Below are 18,727 nucleotides of genomic sequence, written 5' to 3'. Positions count from 1 at the left end.
ATGGACAGCAAGTAAAGGCCCATCCAAGTAACAGTAAAAACTAGACCACTTGCACCATGACTAATAATCCAATAACCAAAGCTCACTCCCCAGGAGCTGCCAGGACAATGGAGTGTTTTCCAAACATAGTAAGTGGGCCCTGCCAGGCATGCGGGGCAGCTGGAACGCACATATTCAGGACAAGAAGTTTTCCTTAGTTATGACAGTAAGTTATATAACATATCTTTCGTAAGCATGGATCAAAAACGTATAAGCAGTCTTATTTTTAATACAAACAAAATTATTCTATAATTATTATATAAGAGTAATTTTTTAAAGTGATCCAAACAATGAATGATTTCAACTAAAACCAAAGTTCACATTTTTAAATGTTAACAAATATCAAAGTAGGGTATGATTTGGTTTTCTCTATAGTTTGAAAAACCTAGAAAAATTCTGGAAAATGTGGAAGAACTTACTGGCCAGGGAACGTGTGCAGCCTACACCGGGTAACAGCACCACCTATCGTTAGTTTGCCAGAACTACAGTCTATAAAAATGCCCCCAGCAGGGTGTATCCTTCAATAAATATGCTTCACACTGTTTTTGAAGATTAAAAAAGTAATTTACTGCAACTGTTCTACAACTTGCTCAAATGGCTAAACTGCACTGTCAATTTATTATTCTGAGTTTAAGTGATGACTATTAAAAAGCAAACCTATCATGAGAGGTGTTGTACCTCCAGCAACCCCTAAGACTCCAGCCTCCACGATATATTCTGGATTGTGAAGATCAAAACCGGAAGCTTTTTATGACTCAGGAAGCAAAAGTGGTGAAAGAAAACATTCTGTTCGCAGAGCACTTAGTCTAATTAAGAAGAATTCAAACACTGACTGAGAATAATATACCCTCCTAACCTCACATGCCAAAGCACCCGAATAGGAAGACACAATGTACTAGAGTTTGGTTAAAATAGGACGTCTAGGCCACATATTTTTAAAGAGCAAGGCGGGGAAAGACAGAAAAAAATAAAATGTGAATTATCTTTTATGACTCAAACTGCTTCCCAATTAAAAGAACGTCCACACTTTCTCCCGTGGCATGTCCAATGCACGTTTTTCAGTTTACCCAGAACTGCAAAGTTCTGCCTGAACACTACTCACACCAACTCATACCCCACGATTTTTGTAGCACTGGGATTTTGTATTAGAAAGACACTGCCCAGGAGTCAAAGCAAACAGGGCGAGTGGGTGGCAGGCTCGTGCGTGGGCTCTGAGCCCTCACCAGCAGAGGCCCGAGGCAACCAGTCATGGCACCAGTTCGGGGTCATGGGTTTGAACCCCACATGCCATCCGGCTTGGCTCTTAGCCAAGCACACACACACGATTCCACACCAAGACAGGTAACAAACTGGACACAAAAATGCTCTAAACCAAAGACTTGCTCAGGTTCTGGACAAAATGTGTATAACTAGTAAATGGCATGTTTATAAAGATTATCTCAGACAAATGGTCACAATTTTCACTTGAGTCCCCCAAATTATGAAATGGCACTCAAATGAAAATAAACATGACCACCACTGTAAACTGTTAGGAAATGTCCTCAGCGGGGCGGAGGAGCAAAATCCGGAAGAAGGAAAAGACAAAACAATTTAATAAACTAAAATAGCTGAATGTTGCAATAGGTAAACTGAGGGAATTACAGGCTCCTTATCTACGCTCCGATAACATAACCAAATAACTAGTGAAATTATGATCTTAAAACATATACTTAGACACAATAAGCAATCAAATTAACACACATTTCCGATTACATTTAGAAAATGACACTGTATTATCAATGGAAGGAGTGGAAAAGCCTACCACACTGCTCGGTCCCAGCAGACGTCAGGATGTTAGGACAGTCACCTTTCCTTATATGATATTTCACTCACTCTACCCAGCAGCAGTTAATATTAAGAAGAATCACATATAACTCCATAAAAAATAACAACCTGGAAAAGTTAAAAGAACGTTTCCCAGAGGGGGGCAGAAAGTGACCGCTAGGATTTTCTGGTAATTACTGGGCAGGGAGGGGAGGAAGCAGGTCCAGGAGACGGTCTGGTGTCCTGCTGCGCAGGCAGAACCGGATGACCAGGACCCAATTAATTCTAGGAAATGAAATTCAAGTTCATGACTAAACAGAGGTCAGGCACTGGGAGATTCTGAGTCGAGGGGAAACAGGGTCGCCGACATTCTTATGAAAATTAACCCGGCAGGCGTGTGCACAAGAAGAAGGAATGGAGCGCGAACCCCAACCCCAAAGGCAGCAGGAGCAAAGAAAGACAGGGTGCGGAGGGCACGGAGCACGCCGACCTGAGGGCGTCACGGAGGGTGCTGGTCCGGGCTCAGCGGGAGGCAGCTGCAGCAGGCGGTGACCACCCCACCGGGGTCAAGCCGGAGCCCATGAAAGGAGGGAGGGCAGGGGGGTGCGGCGCAGGGCCACGGGGGGGGGGGGGGTGTCCAGGCCAGCGGGCCGCACCTCCCGGAGGCAGACGTGGGACCCTCGCAGCACAAGGCGGCCTGCAGCAAGTCGAGCTCCCTGAGCCACGGTGCCCCACCTGGGAAATGCAGGGAGCCCCCAGGCAGGCAGGAGCGCTGTGGGGTCAGGAGAGTTTCTGAAGCACGTTCCAGGTACGTTTTCTGGAGACCCATTCTGCAGTACGTCAGGAGCTGTGAAACGCATACTGGGTAACTGGTGAAGGCTGCAGCTTGAGATTTCAGACCTACTGGTAGGACGCCGTACGGCAGGTCAGAGAAACGACAGAGAGTTCTGAAAGGTTCAGAATGGCACGGTATGTGCTGTCATTCTGGTGAGCTTACAAAAACATATACACACAGAAGCATCCAGACAAAAGTTAACCAGAGAGTTCTAGAAACCAAAGCAGGTCCTCCAGTCTCTGCCGCAACAAGTGAAGACCTTACAAGCCGTCGCTCTTGTCCCACAACGATCAGACCGAGAGGCCTGAAGACCAATTACTTGTCCTGGAACAGCCATAGCAAGTCCTGGGTGACCGTGGCACACAGAGAGGCGGCACGAGTGGTTTGAGCTCCGCATATTACTCCACCAACCATAAGAGGAGGCAGACAGAGGTCACTGTCCTGAGCTACAGGGACGGGGCCTCAGTCCCCAGGGGAAGCCGGGCAGGCGGGAAGGGCTCGTCTGGAGGCCAGCGCATTCACCAGGAGGCCCAGGAATTCCGGACAGTAGAGACCTGCAGCAACCCCACACGGGAGGGCCAGCAGAGCCTCCGACCTCCCAGAAAGGCCAGGGCACTCCCCCAGCAACACACGCTACGTCCAGAAAGGGAGCAGGCGCAGGGCAGGGCAGCAGCCAGGAGGGAGTCGGGAGACCCCAGCAGGGTGCAGGCAGAGGGCAGGGTAAGACCAGAGCAAAGACGGGGCGGGAGTCCCGAGTGCCACCTGCCCACTGCAAGAGGCAGCCAGCAGGGCCACCCTCTGGTGCTCAGGATAGGTGGGCTGGAACCTCAGATGGGAGCAGGAGACACCTGGAGCCCAAGGACCCCTGCCTGGGGCGGTGGGACCCTGAGAGGCCAGGGAGCAGGGCAAGGTACCAGTCAAGGAGCCCTGGCCCTGAGCCGGGGGCACAGGGAAGCCAGCAGGGGAGACGTCAGGAGGACAGCCGGGCACCGTCTCCAGGGACCCTGGGAGGTGGCATGAAGGCAGAGGAGGGTCCCCTCACTGGGGGGCAGGGAGGCCATTCCCTTGGCGAGAGCAGTTTCATGACAGCAGGAAGCAGCATTTCTTTCTATTTAGCAGATTTGTATGGTATTATTTCCTATTTAGAAGGTAACAAGGAACCTCACAATAGCCAGAATGAGCTTCTCAGAATGTACGGTATGCGTCCTCCTCTGCTCAGACTCAAAGACAGTGTCTCGTCTGGTTCAGAGAAATCCCAAGTCCTCACCACTGCAGCAGAGGCCCCACGACCCACTGCTTCCTCCATGGCGCCACCCCCACGAACCGCCCCTCCCACCATGTCCTCTTCACGGCCAGCACCCCTTCACGGCAGCGGCCCCCCTCCGCCCCACCTCGCTCCGTCCCACTGGCTGGCTACTCAGCACACCCTCCCGGGCGCTCTGCCCTCACTGCCCTGTGCTCACTCAGGCCTTTTCGGAAGAAAGGCCTTCTCAGCCTCCCCGGAGCGCCCCCATCGCTCACACCCCAGCCCCTTGCTATCCCGTTACCCGGGGACCTTTCCTCATAGCCTTCGGCACCCACAGCGTTCTGGTGATTTGGGTATTCCATCCCCCCGCTGAAATACGTCTGATGATAGCAGGAGTTTTAGCTGATTCTAAATCCCCTAAATCTGGGCCAGCGCCCAGCACGTGGTGGAAGCTAAGTATTTGCTGAATGAATAATGGCAGCCAAGCTCCGTCAGAGGAGAGACATGGAGCCTGTGTACAACAGCAGATACACCTTGTGCTGGCCGGCATGCGAACACCTAAACTGAAACAGAACTCCTCAAACTTCTCTAAGTGTCTTCAGCAGGGGATGCGCCCCCCAGAAGGCCAGCCCCACACTCCCACCCCAGGCCCCAGCGGCCCCTCTGAGGGCCAGCCCTGCACTCCCACCTCGGGCCCCAGCACCCCCCAGAAGGCCAGCTCTGCACCCCACCCTGGGCCCCAGCACCCCCCAGAGGCCAGCTCTCACCCTCATCCCAGGCCCCAGCACCCCCCAGAGGCCAGCTCTCACCCCCACCCCAGGTCCCAGCACCCCCAAAAGGCCAGCCCCACCCCCTGCCCCCCAACTCACAGCATCCGCAGTCGGTGAAGAGTCCGGTCATCCTGGTCTAGCCACGGCCCCTTGTCGTACTTCAGGTATCCGATGTCTTCTACCACCTAAGACAGAAGGAATCCCTATTTCAATGGCGAGCCCCACTTCAGAATGTTGAACGACACAGCACTTTAATACATCAAAAGCCAGAAGTATGTGGCAGAGAGAATCACACCACAAGCCTCAAAAAGAAAGGATGTTGGGCACACGGCCTTGAGTGGAGCAGCACGGCTGAGCAGTGGCCTGGCCCAGCTGACACACGGGCGGTGCGAAGATACCCAGCTGGCTGGGAGGAAAGGGTCCGGAGAGGAAAAGCTTCCAGACTGGGGAAGCGTGCGTTGGTAGCAGGCCACTCACGTCCTCCCAGGGACGCCCGAGAAGGCAGGGCCAAGCCTCTCACGGTGGCAGCAGAGTGAGAAAGGGCACTGAGCGGAGAGCGCCGACCGCGTCTCGGCCAGGCCTCCGGAGGCCTCTCGCCCAGAGCCCGGCCAGCTCGGGGAACTCTCGCAGGGTCAGGAACTTGAGGACATTCATTTATGAACTCAAGAGACAACACAGTCTCAGAAATAAAATGTATCGTCTTTCTTCTCAGATACATACCATCTCTGAACAGTGCGTCACACCGTCTGGAAACGATTGGGAAGAATGGCAGCTTGCTGAGCCCAAGCAGGAGGCGCAGGGGCGGCCCTCAGGGCGGGGACTCCATGGCTGGGGCCGCTCCCACCCCCCGCAGGACAGCCCCCTCCCAGGCGGCGCCGGCGCTCCCCTCTCCCCACACCCTGAGGGGCCCTCTTCATTAAAGTCCTTAATTCTGCAACTCTTCCTGTTTGATATCCCTACACTTCAATCCCCATGCATAAAACCTGCATCTTCTTTTAGAATTTTTGTATGTTTTGTTATTTTGTTATTTAGTACTTTATGCTTCGTATGTTATACAAAATCTGGAACTTTGTGGGGTTTTTTGCCAAATGCGTGGTCAAATGCCTCATACCACTTAAGAAATGATTCTTTCTCTTCCGCTTCATTATTATCCCTCAAAGTACTGACTTACCAAACTGACACCGTGCACACACACGCACCCATTTCTCTACTCTGTTTGGCCCCACAAAGTCATCTGTCATTCTTGTATGACTACAAGACACATTCATGGCCAATTTGCTGTGTGCTTTTGTATCTGAGAGGACAAATGTTCCCATTATTCTGTTTTTCAATTTTTTTGGCTATTGCTAAGTTCTCACGAAAACAGCACTGAGATTGACTTGAATTTCACAAAACGTACCTACTAATCTGAGGAAAGATAATATTTTTATATTACTAAGTCTCTCCTATTAACTAATTCAACTTTCAATTTCACCATCTGCTTGATAAAAATGTTGGAACAAACCATTTGATAATGTCAAGATCCTAGAAACTGAATTATTTAAAAGAAAATGGAAACCTCATGATCTGAGAATGTGATGGGCTGGCTTGGTACTTAGGTCATAAAACAAAGACGTTTCTAAGACCAGTGTGAGCTCAACTGATGATCTGATCTGCAAGAACCTTACACATGAATCACACTTAGGAGGAACTATTAACTTTCCCCCATCTCCTTACCTTTTCTGCATCTTCAGCTTCCCTTACACTATACTGTAAAACTTCACATTTTTCACTGTAAGACAAAGCAAGACAAATTCAGTGTAAACTCTGTAGCTTACAGTAATGTACATTAAAGCCCCTATGCTGAGCTGAACCCCCACATTCTCTGAGCTGGGCCCCACACTGGCTCCACAGCCCAACCAGAGGGGCACATGAGCGGCAGAAGTGCGCCCGTGGCTGGCCACGTGTCCTGGCTTCCCTGCTCACTCCGTGAGTGAGACCGGTGTCTACGGGGACAGGGCACCCGCGTGGCCTCTGCTGCCAGAGACAGTCCCCTGCTGTAGGACACGTCACAGGACAGTACAAGGAGGCATGGGTACAGAGCACCAAGTGGTGTGGGCTGGAGGGGGGCAGGCTCTCCGGGCTGCTGCAGTTCAGGAGACAAATGACACCCTCAGAACAGCCCCCGTCCCCGGCCTGTGGTCTACACCCTGGGATACCACAGCGGGGCCCCAGAAGGAAAGGGACAGCTGCCCCTGTGTGTCATCTCCGCACTCTTGCCCACTTCCTCACTACGTCCCCTGGTGCGCAGAGCTGGCTGCCCAGCCAGGCCCTGGCTGGAAACCTGCAGGCTTCTAAGTATGTTAGACAGATGTGAAGGCCAGCAGTAGCCCACAGGGGAGCCCGCCCGTGCAGGAATGCTTGAGGCCCCGCCCAGCAAGGAGACAGCAGGGTGCCAAGGATGGGCCAGTCACCGTGGACCACCTGCATGGCATCAACAGGGGACTTTTCCTCGTTTGGATAGCCCTCTCACAGATGGGCTGTAAATCTGTAAACAGTCCAAGAATTACAAGCTATGTTCAAACTACCATATCTTCAGCAGGTGGCTGGTTTAATCAGCTGAGGCAGTACAGGTAAAGGATCTATACGACATGTCCCCACCACCTGCTCACACTGATACCGAGTGTGAGAGAAAGGCTTTCTGGCACTGTGATTATAGACAAACTTCATTCCCCAATTCAGAGGAAGTTATCCAACCAGACGGTGTTCTCTCACTGCAACTAGATCACTGCAGGGACAGAAACCCCTGCAAGCCTCAGAAGCCACAATTAAACCCAAGTGTGTAAGAGACAAAAGTTGCAAACACTCCTTGGATGTCCCAGGGACGCGGCTGGCACTGAAAGAGCATTATTTTTTCTCACACAGCAGCCTATGTGGCATCCTTGATGTGTCTGCCACCAGAGGGGACAGGTAAACACGTGACAGGTGACTGAGCACATGCACTACACCCCTGCCAGGCGGCAGGCACTGTGTAGGGTGCACTGTGTGGGGTGCACAGGTGACACAGACAGGGCCCTGCCCCCACAGACGCGAGAGCTCAGCTACTACCAGCAACAACCTAGAGCCGATTTTACAGCCAAACACTGGGCTTCCATGGGGCTTGACTCCACAGACATTCATTTCACAGGTGCCTATACCAGGCGAGCACCCCGCCTCAGGCACAAGCAACCTGGCAGATAGGACAGAACCGACCCCACGGGCCGGACTGGCCACTTCCGCGCCTGCTGGCCTCCGCCGGGACTAAGGCACGGAGGGAGAGCCACCGGCGAGAGGCTGCAGCGATGGCCATGACCGCCCAAACACAGGCACACACTCGGGGAGCGCAGCAAGACCTATTTCCCTGTGTGCTTTCAACAAAGAAGAAAGGTGAGCAAGCGTGAAGAGAGAAGAAAGACGCGGCAGTGTTTCTGTCAGTCCAAACACCCAGAGGATAGCTTTTAAAGACTCTAAGGAGGCGGTTTACCCTTCGTGAATCTTCCGTACAGACTTGCTGAGCCCTTACAGGCGATCTTTCTAGGTAAACATGAGCATGTGGCTGCCACCTGACATAAAAACTGAAGGGTTCCCAAAGCTAAAACCTGCCACAGAGTATAGTACGGGTCTATTTCTGGCTTCAAATACTATTAGAAACAAAGTAAAACAAAAAGTATTGGCAAGATAACCCAATCAAAACCAAACACACCAGCCCAAACCCCGCCAGCTCCAGCTGAGATGTGTGCCGGCGCTGTCGCTCACAACGGTCCCAACGCCCACTGGCACAGGTACGCAGGTGAGCGGGGAGCCGGGCCGCCGGGCCTGAGGCACCAGTGAGGGGGGCACAGCCCCGAGAGACACCGTGCACTCGGCTTACCTCATCTGTGGGCAGAAGACTCTCTTGTAGGCATTCTCGATGTCCTGAAGGTAGGCGGAGGTGATCTTCATCTCATGCGGCTACACAGGAGCAGAAAAATACAAGTGTGTACTTCTCCTGGTCCCTGTGCATATGTAAAATGTGCAAACAAGCACAAACAGCTTTCTCAGACCCACTGTGCGGAGCACTGTGGAGACTGTGGGGTGGCCGGGAACGGCCTTGGCATCAGAATTACTGCCCTACAACGAGCACCTGGTTTGCTCTGGTGGGCCCAGCATGCGGGCTCTGCGCAAGCGCTTCAAGATGTGGCTTAGACTGGGACCAGAAAAAGTCCTTTGGTAGTTAGCACAGCTGGCCTTCGATCCCGCCGTGTGCTTGGCTGCAGGCAATGGAAGATTCCAGACGCTAGCGGGACCAGCTCATCTCTCCCCCGCTAGCCTCAGCACGCCCACCACTCCCCAGTCCTCCAGCCACCTCTCCCCGCTTCCCATGGCTCACTTCCCTTATCATCTGAGGTTTAAGCCAATTTCAGGAATTCACAACTGCAACCTGAGGGGCGAACTTCCACATCTGGCACCTGCCGCGGCCGAGCAGCGCTGCAGGCCAGCGCACACGGCTCTCCCCTGACCCGCCTCCCCGGCGTCACCTCCTCCTGGTACACTTCTCATGTATCCCCTTGCTTCCTACCTGCCAGTCTCCCACACTAAATGTAGGAACACACTGATAAATAACACAATGCTTCTTTGATAAAATGCTCACACAGTGCTCATGTTAGCTGGTGACAGCATTCATGGAAGACTTTACCTGGAGAAATTTAAAAGTTCACCGCTCTAATGTGGGCCTCAAAATTGTTTCTGAAATATTGTTTCCCAGATTAAGTTGCCTCAAGAATTCTGTATGTACCCATCTGTGTGTCTGAACAGCACCATGATAAGCAAAGGCATCTGAACTACCCCCGAGGGAAGATAAACCACTTCTGCCTCGCAGTTCCCACCTTTCAGCAGCCGGTGGGACACTGAACATCTTAATCGCACGCCATACTGAGGAGTGAACTCGTAGGCAAGGGAGGCACACCGACTGGCAATCGACAGGGTAGGCAGACATGGCCTAGTGCCCACCACTGGAGAGAAGAGGACAGCGTGCCCGACAGATCTTTCAGCAGCAGCCCAGGGTAGCTGGTGCTCTCCCACTGCCCACCCAAGGGCCCACCATCCAGGCTGGCATGTACAGGGCACCTGCGAGGGTCCCGGCACTGAGGACAAGCTGGGGGCTGACAAACACTTGGCCACTCACGCTCTCCTCAGTGTCCAAGACAACACCCTATTTTCCCCAGGAAAACGTCCCCTGAGCAGGAGCGGCATTCCCCGGGCGAAGAGGCCTTTGCCAGCCCGTATGAAGCGTGCCTACAGCACCCCCAGGCAACTTCCACCTGCAGAGGCCAGGCCGCCTGACTCAGCCTCATCCGACAAGGAAGTGGGCGTGTGTGGGGCGCACTACTCCTCTGCTCTAGAATCAGTGAGCAGGACAAGGAGAGAGGCCAAATCTGAATCGAATGGGCAGGAGCGGGGACTGAAAGGATATCAGAAATTGCTTTCAATGTGTCTGAAATAAGGAGACACAAAAACTCCATCAGAGAACAGACAGGTACGAGCAGGGGAAGATCTGCCAGCAGACTTACCCAGCCTCACACGACGGTTTGGGGGACGGGTTCAGGGATGAAAGTGGGCAGGCGCTGGGGCCTGGAGGGCACTGGCAGAGGACAGAGGGTGGCAAGGGCTTCATAAGCCCTCACAGAGTGGCCGTGCCCTGGGGGCCCCAGCGCCTGCCTCCTCCCGAGGGCTGCGCGCAACCCACACAGCCGACCGCCACCGCAGAGGCCCTCGTCTAAGAGCTGACCCGCGGCACAAGTAATCAGGACACAGAGGGAGGCTGGTCTTTGGTTTAAAAGTGAACGTACGTCTCCTTTCTTCTGAATCCGAGCCTGGATCTCGGGCACAGGCACGTCGACGTAGATCACCACGTGGGGAGGCAGGTACTCACAGATGGTGACCTTCTTCACCTCGTTGTAGTGGTCCACACCTGGACGCGAGAGAGAGGTGCCTGTCATCAGCAGGCCACGGGCACATTTCTGAGGCGCACTCTGCTCTCCGAGTAAAGGGCAAGGCATGTGCAGTTCTCAGAGCCTCGGGTCAGTCTGTGAACCACACACCGCTCTCAGCCGCCGGCACTGGCCACACGCTTGATGTGCACACACTACAGTGCCAGGGCATTTGCACACGTTCTTTTGAAGACATTCTGCACCTTGAAATCCCTGAGTGTAACTGACGTTACTAGAATTCAACAGGCCACTGAAATGAAATCACGCCCCCCTCCCCACAGGGGAGCAATGGGAAGAAACCATTGGCCCTGCACATTGTCATGTGGTAGAAAGTTCCAGAAGCAATATACTTGTGTGATCATGCTAAGATCCACAGAAAGATAATCACTTGGCTCTGAAGAACACGTTCAGGTGGCCACTCCTGCTGACTCCTGCTCTAGCAGCTACTTAGGAAGGGCCTTGGATCCGAGGCCTGGCAGGCTCTGAGCTGCAGGACCACGAGGACCACACAGCAGTGGAGCCCAAGTCAGCGGCCAAGCCTGGGCTGTGGTGCTGCCCCTGTCCCGGCAGGATGCACTCGGTGCAGGTGCCCCCTCCCCATTCAGCCCGAACAGTCCAGTCGCCCCGCCGCCAGGGAGGACTGCCCTCCACCTCCTCCTGCCCCGCGAACCCACCTGCATCAGTCCTGCGGGCACTCCCACTCCCCGGGTCATCTTCCACCTCACTGGGATCCAGCCACCCTCAAGGGGACGTTCTTCACCAAACCAACACAGAAGCAACTCATTAAAGCCACCAGCCCCTCACAGTCACTTCTGAGGTCCTGACCCACTGGACACTAACACTCCTTATGACGACTGACACCCTCTCGTGGGCTGGGAGCACTGGCAGGGCCTCTTCTCCTGGGAAATACACTGCAGCTCTGACGCTCATCCTCATCTCTCACGTGCTGGCGTGTCCTGGGACGTGTGTGTCCACCATGAGCACCAGCTCCCCCAAAACCTGTCTCCAGCCCTGACTGGTCCTCTGGACGTCAGGCTGACATGCGGCTACCTGGCAGACATCACCAACTGGCCACCTCACAGGAGGGAATCTCTAACTCAACGCTCCAGATACAAAACCTCCTCCTCAGCCCACTGCCCCGTGGCATCCTGCCCACCTGGTGGCTCCGTCAGCCCTGTGGCCTGCTTTCACTCTCCCACATCCCCCACAAAGCTGGCCCCCCAGCTCACCAAGTGCAGACCACCCTCCCCTGTGGGCCTTCATCCTAAGGGCCCACCCATCCTACTCCGACTTCCTCCCAAAGGGTCTCCTTTGCTTTGTTGTCCCTTCCAAACGTGCCCTTCAAATGAACGAGCCCCCATCTCACCACAGCCCCCACTGCCTGAGACCCTCCATGGCTCCTCAGCACTCGCATGAAAACCCACGCATGCCAGCCACGGTGCAGGCCTGCAAGCGCAGCCCCAGGGCCCCAGCTGCCGACCTCTAGCCAGGGCTCCCTCTGAAGGGACGCTGTCCCCGACCACCTCCGCCCCTGCTGGCGAGACACCCTCCTGCATGCTTCCACAGCGCCTGAGAAGACAGAGGGGCTGTCAGTGCTGTTTCTGGCAGTCAGCGCACCTACGGCAGAGCCTGGTGCTCAGCCAGCGTGCCAGCAACGCCGGTCCACCGACTTCAGCTGCTGCTCACAAGGCCCGGCGCGGATCGGCCGGTGCCTTGGTCAGAAGCAGGGCCCAGTTGCCCTTTCTGCAAGCACATGGGTGGACTACCCTCAACGGCAGGAGGTGAGCAGGCAGAGCCAACGGCCCCACCTCCCGACTCCCTCAGCTTCCTGCAATCTCCCTGCTCATCTACCAACTCGTCCGCCCTCCGGATCGGAGCCGCCCACCAGCTAGAGCGGCTCCCTGGACGCCGGTGCCCATGTCCCCTGCAGACGAGCACGTCTACAGGCTGGCTGGCCACAAGGACTCGCACAGCCCTGGCCCCACCCTGACAGGCGTCCACCACTCCCCACAGTCTGGCTATTGCAACCAGGAGCTTTTTATTCTTGCCCTTTTGCCACCTGCCAGACCTCCAACAATTCCCCAACCCAGAGCTGCTGTCCCTAAAAGCGCTGGCACGGCCCTGTGTCAGAGAGAAGGGGAGCAGGGCAGTGACACTACCAGGCAGGCGCAGGCAACGTGGATACGTAAAGACACGGCACCGGACACTGGGCAGTTCAGTCAGGCTGATGCTGAAGAGCGCAGGTTAGCAGAGCTGGAGGGGCTCCTGGGCAAGACGGCGTAAGCCCAGGGGTTCAGCTATTCAAGGACCCAGGACACCACACTGCTTTCACAGGACGTGTGAATTTAGGAGGGAAAAGGGGTGGAAAGAATCATTTTTCCCTGTGGAAATTCAACAGGTAATGGTATTGATTCACATCCATGTAACAGTCACTCAGAGGACCCGTACTAACTGCGAGACGAGTCCCCAGCCCCTTCACAAAGCTACCCAGCACATCCAGGAAGGCTGGTGGGCAGCCCTGACTCACACTGCTTCCGGATGAATCCCTGGCCGTACATCGCCTCCACAAAAACAAAGTCACTGTACACGGAGCGTTCCAGTACAACACCTTGTCCTGTGTAAAGCAGGGAGACAAAAACAATCAGGTAATGAAGCCAGCACTGGAAGCTAGTAATTTCATTTTAGAAAGGGGAAAAAATCTACTTACAATTGCATACTTTCACCAAACAGTTTCAAAAGAACACACATGGGCTTGTAAGTAGGAAATAATTTTCAAAACCTAACACCCTGATGTCAACGGTGAACATGCTGTTCGTCCTTCAGCTGAACAAAAGCACCCAGTTAACAGCAAAGTGCTTCTGTTAAACCATGGGTCTCCCACCCCACCATGCCCACGGCAACCCCACCTCCGCCAGCGGCTCAGGAAGACCATCCCGACGTCACCTCAGCCCCCAGCCATCAGCACACCGCCCACGTGCTCCTGACCATGCACAGCAGCCGCCGTTACCTCCTCAGCGTGCGGCCACCGCACCTGACGAAGCCACAGCACCAACTCCCCAGGCTCTGCACCCCAACCCCGGCTCTGCCCTGGCCCCCCAACAGCAGGCGGCACTGCCAAGGCTGAAACCAGGCCCTGTAAGCCCTCTGCTCAAACCCCACGGCCCCCTCTCTGCTTTGGAGGAAAACCTCCTCACCCGCCCACTTCTCTGACCTCATCCCACCCCCCGGCCCTGCTTGCTGCACGGGGGCCAGAGGCCTCTAGACAGTCCTGTGGCACACAGAGGGCTCTACTGCCACTCGGGGCTGGTCCCCAGGGGCCCGGCCAGAATCCCTGTGCCCACCCTCTCACCTTCCCATCAGGAAGTGCGGCCCCCAGCCCTACACGCAACCCCTTCCTCTCAGCTCGATGGGACACAGGGCCGGACTCTCCCCTCATTTACCCTCAGCCCCAGGAGGGGCGGGGGCTCGCCTTGCGCAGCATCCTAGCGTCTGCGCACCTGCTACGCTGCAGGCACTCACTGAACACTCACGTCACCGACAAATTACAGTGACACAAAATCAAACAAGGTAAGTTTTCTTTTAAAATGTGTCTTTTTAATTTTAAGACGTGGGGAGTCCTAATACCAGGTCTAAGTATACTTCAAAAAGAATCTAACATGAGCGGAGTGAGTGTCAGTATGAACTCCCAGCGCTGACCGGCTGCGGGGAGCTGCGTCCTGGTGCTGAACACGGGAGGCGGGCCACGCCCTGTCCTGGCAGCAGTGCTAACCCGAAGCGGGGCTTACACTGGCCGAAGGAAAAGCGTCACTGGTAAAACTTTAGGAAGCGAGACGGGAACCGGGTCCCTCTGTACCTGTTCAGACACAGAGCATCCTCGTGCGTCTGGTGGCACACACCATACACGTGCGGCCCTACCAGACAGGAAGCCATGGCTCCTGGGGCCCTTGTTCTCACACGCACACCCACGAAGTAGATGCCTTAGGAGGCTGCTGAGCTGTTTATAAATAAGCTCACCAGGTAACTGTGGCGGCCAACACTGAGCTCACACAAACACCCCACCGCCTGCTCACACGCACACATGCCACCTGCTTCTGCCCGAGTTTAGACCCGCCACGGCTTGGTGGCTCTGGTCAAGGCGGCAGCATCGGGGACGTTTCGGGGCTGGTCCACAGGGTGACGGCACAGCTGGCCTGGACCTGCCTGGACCCACCTGGACGCACCATGACTCACCTGGATGCACCTTGACCTGCCTGGATGCACCTGGATCCTGCCTGGACCCCACCTCACTCTGTGAGCAGCCTGTGCCTCTGCCCGCCCACCCTCCCCACTCCAGCCCCCAAACTTTGTGTCCTTACCCCTGATACCTGTCTCCCAGACTCCAGACCTCGCCTACCCCAATAAACAGCCCTGCCCATTTCCTGCTGCTTTGGACAACTTCCAGGGACACATCACCTTTCCTGAATGGGCCCAGGGGCAATGTGTGCCCCCTCCCCCACTGCTGTACCTTCTCCAGGTCTGACTTCTACCCTGCAGACTGATGGTAAACCCCAGCCCACCTCTGCTCGGAGACAATGCTATTTTGTGCATTGCATGTCTGCATGATGCACAGCCGCACCTTCCCAAGGGCAATTCCACTTCTACAGGTTCTCTCTTTCCTCCACTACTTTGACACACTTCTATAAGCTTAGAGTGGTGGCGTGGAAATTCCACACAGCCCAAAGATCATGCTCCAGCACACAAAAACGAAGTAATATTAAGTGAACTTTATCCTAAAGCAACTATAACATGGGTCTCAGGGAATTTATGATCTTACTGGGAAGACAGTCTGCCCCACCAATTACCCTTGGAGCAAAGCCCTACTTAGCAAGCGACGTAAAACTGAATTCCGAAGCCCAGAGCAGGGCTCAGGTGCACGGCGTCCCTACGGCCCCTGCGTGGGCGCCGCACCTGTGCTCAGCAGGTGCTCCAGGGCGTTCGCGTACTGCAGGAGGCGGCTGGCGTACAGCCAGGACTGCAGGCGGTAGCTGTTGCCGTCGTTACTTTTGGGGTCGTCATAAAACTTCTCCAAGCTGCAGTTGCCGCTGAACTCAGCAGCCAGGTCCCTCCCATCTCCCGTGGTGCTGTCTGCATAGTGTATCCCTGCTTCGGGGAAGTGCTTTAAGCCTGAGGAGAAATAACCAGAGGAAACGTGAGGTGGGTCCCTCACCTCCCACCAGTGCGCAGCATGGCCGACAGAAACACAGCCCCGTCTGAGCTGGTTGGTCAGACCTGGAGCTCAGACCTGGAAAAAGTGACCCTCATGCTTGCATTCCACATGTACAAAAGGGAACATACAGGATACAGAAGAGAGCATGTCTAAAACACGCGTGTAAGAGCATGTCAGCTAAAGGGCTAGGCTGCAGCGTGTCCCAGTGTCCCCTCCTCCTGAGAATGAGAGCCGCCTGTAACTCTGCTCGCCCCCAGGTGCAAGTGAGCGCCCGCCTGGCAGAACTGGGGTACAGCAGACTAACAGGAGTTGAGAACGGGCTCAGACCCCGGCTGTGTAGGGACCAGGGTGCAACCGGCTTCTCCCCGAGTTCACACGTCTGCCAATGACAGCAACAGTCCCGTTTCCAAGGGCTGCTACAAAGCCCAAAATCTGTTCATCTCCAAGTTCAGATCATCAAGGTAAAATTCAAATTCAAATCAACAACCAGCATGCATTTTTTAAATCTCCCAAGTCTGAAAGCTAAAAAGCAGCCTTCTCAATAAACATGTCAAAATGTAAAATGCCTACCTTAGGCCCAATTCTACCTAATCAACATTAAAATAATACCAAACTCAGATGAGCAACTGTATATCTGACAAAAAGTTACTGTGCACGACATAGGTTCATACCTAGTTTCTCCGCTATTTGCTTTGCAAGCTTGCCTTTCCCGGAACACAGGTTGCCATCTACAGTTATCACTCTGCTGTATTCCGTCAGTTTTTTGCTCGCCCTCTCGCCCAGGATGTACGCCAAAGGGCCGTACTGCCACTTGCGCTGGACACTTGTGTGAATCCCTTCCTGAAAACAACATCACAAAAGAGCACAACGTGAGCCTTCTGGGTGCGAGAAACGAGCAACCACTCGGTAAGAAGGCCAAGAAGGCCCCGCTGATAAAAATGCCAACATCGACATCTTTATCGCCTCCTGATTTGTTTGATTAAGGTCCCCTGCCCTGCCTGCACTGTGGGTTCACAAGGACAGGGGAATTGTCTCCTGTTCACTGCTGCATCCTTGCGTTCAGAACAGTGCCTGGAATAGACACACTCACCAGTCAATAAAAATTGGGCGGACAGACACACAGATGGATGGGTAGATGAACGGACGGACAGACAGATGGATGGATGGATGGATGGATGGGAGGCAGGGAGAGAGAGGGGAAAGGAATAAAGAACGTTTCTCTGGTCCAGGCTTCTGGCCTGAGCTCCAGACCTGCGTATATCACTGTCTTTAAACAGCTCCAACTCCATATCCTGAAAAGTACTTGAAAGCTAACTGACCTGGATCTGAGATTTAACATCTGCACCCTAACCCCCAAATCTGCTCACCGTCCCAAGCTCCCCATCCCCTATCCACCAGGCAAACCAAGCAAACGTGGAATCACCTTTGATATCCTCCGCCCCCTGCCCAGCCCATAACCGCTGGCAAACTCCTGCCAGTCTGACTCTGGCGCGGTGCCACCCCCCAACCCCTAGGGCTCATTCTGTACCTCCACCCCCACGGCAGGCACCTGCCCCATCTCCTTGCTCCAACACACCCAGGCTACTCTCCGCTCTAAAGCCAAACCATCCCCCCGCCCCGAACAACACAAAGATAAGAAAGAAACACAAATTGAAAGGAAAACAACTAAGGAAAGTTCAACACATACGAGGGAACACAGCCTTAGTGCACACAGAGGCTGAACAGACTAGTAAGGGCGCTGACAGGAGCAAGGGTGGGAACCCACAGCTTATTTTAGAAGTACTAAAAGTAACCAAAAACCATATGAATTTAATTTTTTAAATGATGATATGCAGTGTTGGTACAGGACAATCCTCATACCTGCAAGTGGTGCTGTAGACCCAGGCCCTGGACCTCAGACTAGCAACTCGACCCTAAGGGACTACACATGGGTCTGTGTAAAGATTTGCCTACAGAGATGCTCCAAGAAATGTCATTTATAATATCAAAAATGTAAAAGAAACCCTTAATGCCCAACAACAGAGAAGTAGTTTAAAAATTAAGGTATATCCATCTGATGGAATACCAAGTACTCTTTTTGTTATGGAATAAAAATAATATAAGAGAACATAAAACAACGAGATTGTTTCAATCCTGACCAGCTTGATTTACGGTCTTGATTATGAGCTGGTGCAAAAGCAGTTACAGGTGAGAACACAAAGGCAACACAGCTAACAACAGGCAAAAGGTGTGAACACATGTCACAAAAGGACATCTAAGGAAGGGCCGATAAGCAGACAGAAACATACTCAACAACCTGTCATTTGGAAACGGCAACTTAAAACAGAAAGATACAACCATTCACTCAGGAGAACAGCCAAAAAGCCAAAATCTACACCAAGAAGTGTTGGCAAGAAGGCAGAGCAACAGGAATGCCCTTTAGGGAGAGCAGGAATGCAAAATGGCACAGTCCCTTTAGAAGATGGCTTAACAGTTCTTCTAGAACTAAACACAGTCTTACCACAGATCCGGCTAATCCACATGCCTCGGCAGGGTTACTCATATTCACTAAAAACTGGAAGCAACCAAGATGTCTTTCAGTAGCTCAATGGATAAACTGTGATACACTCATACAATGGAATATTATTCAGAAATAAAAAGAAACGCATTTTTCTATTTTTCCACTCATTTCTATTCAACCACAGAAAGACATGAGTGACTCTTAAATGCACATCTCTAAGTGACAGAGCCAATACGAAAAGCAACGTACTGTAGGCTTCCAGATAGATGACATTCTAGGAAGCGCTGAATGAGAGGTGGTGAGATCAGTGGTTGCCAGGGACTGGGGCGAAGAGGACGGGC

At 53.5% G+C, this 18,727-nt stretch overlaps 1 protein-coding gene across 1 annotated transcript in view; it reads right to left on the bottom strand.

Moving 5' to 3' along the window:
• Positions 1 to 18,727, bottom strand: part of NDUFA10 (NADH:ubiquinone oxidoreductase subunit A10) — a 42,093-nt gene that overhangs the window by 20,286 nt on the left and 3,080 nt on the right. The window contains exons 2-8 of the mRNA XM_037009611.2: positions 16,558 to 16,726; positions 15,628 to 15,843; positions 13,208 to 13,294; positions 10,540 to 10,661; positions 8,583 to 8,662; positions 6,410 to 6,464; positions 4,793 to 4,878 (exon numbers count right to left, since the gene is read on the bottom strand). Coding sequence (XP_036865506.1) covers positions 4,793 to 4,878; positions 6,410 to 6,464; positions 8,583 to 8,662; positions 10,540 to 10,661; positions 13,208 to 13,294; positions 15,628 to 15,843; positions 16,558 to 16,726 — 815 coding nt within the window. The remainder of the gene's footprint in view (positions 1 to 4,792; positions 4,879 to 6,409; positions 6,465 to 8,582; positions 8,663 to 10,539; positions 10,662 to 13,207; positions 13,295 to 15,627; positions 15,844 to 16,557; positions 16,727 to 18,727) is intronic.

This window comes from Manis javanica, chromosome 12, assembly GCF_040802235.1.
Source record: "Manis javanica isolate MJ-LG chromosome 12, MJ_LKY, whole genome shotgun sequence".
Lineage (NCBI taxonomy): Eukaryota > Metazoa > Chordata > Mammalia > Pholidota > Manidae > Manis > Manis javanica.
This window is presented reverse-complemented; position numbering and strand designations above follow the sequence as displayed.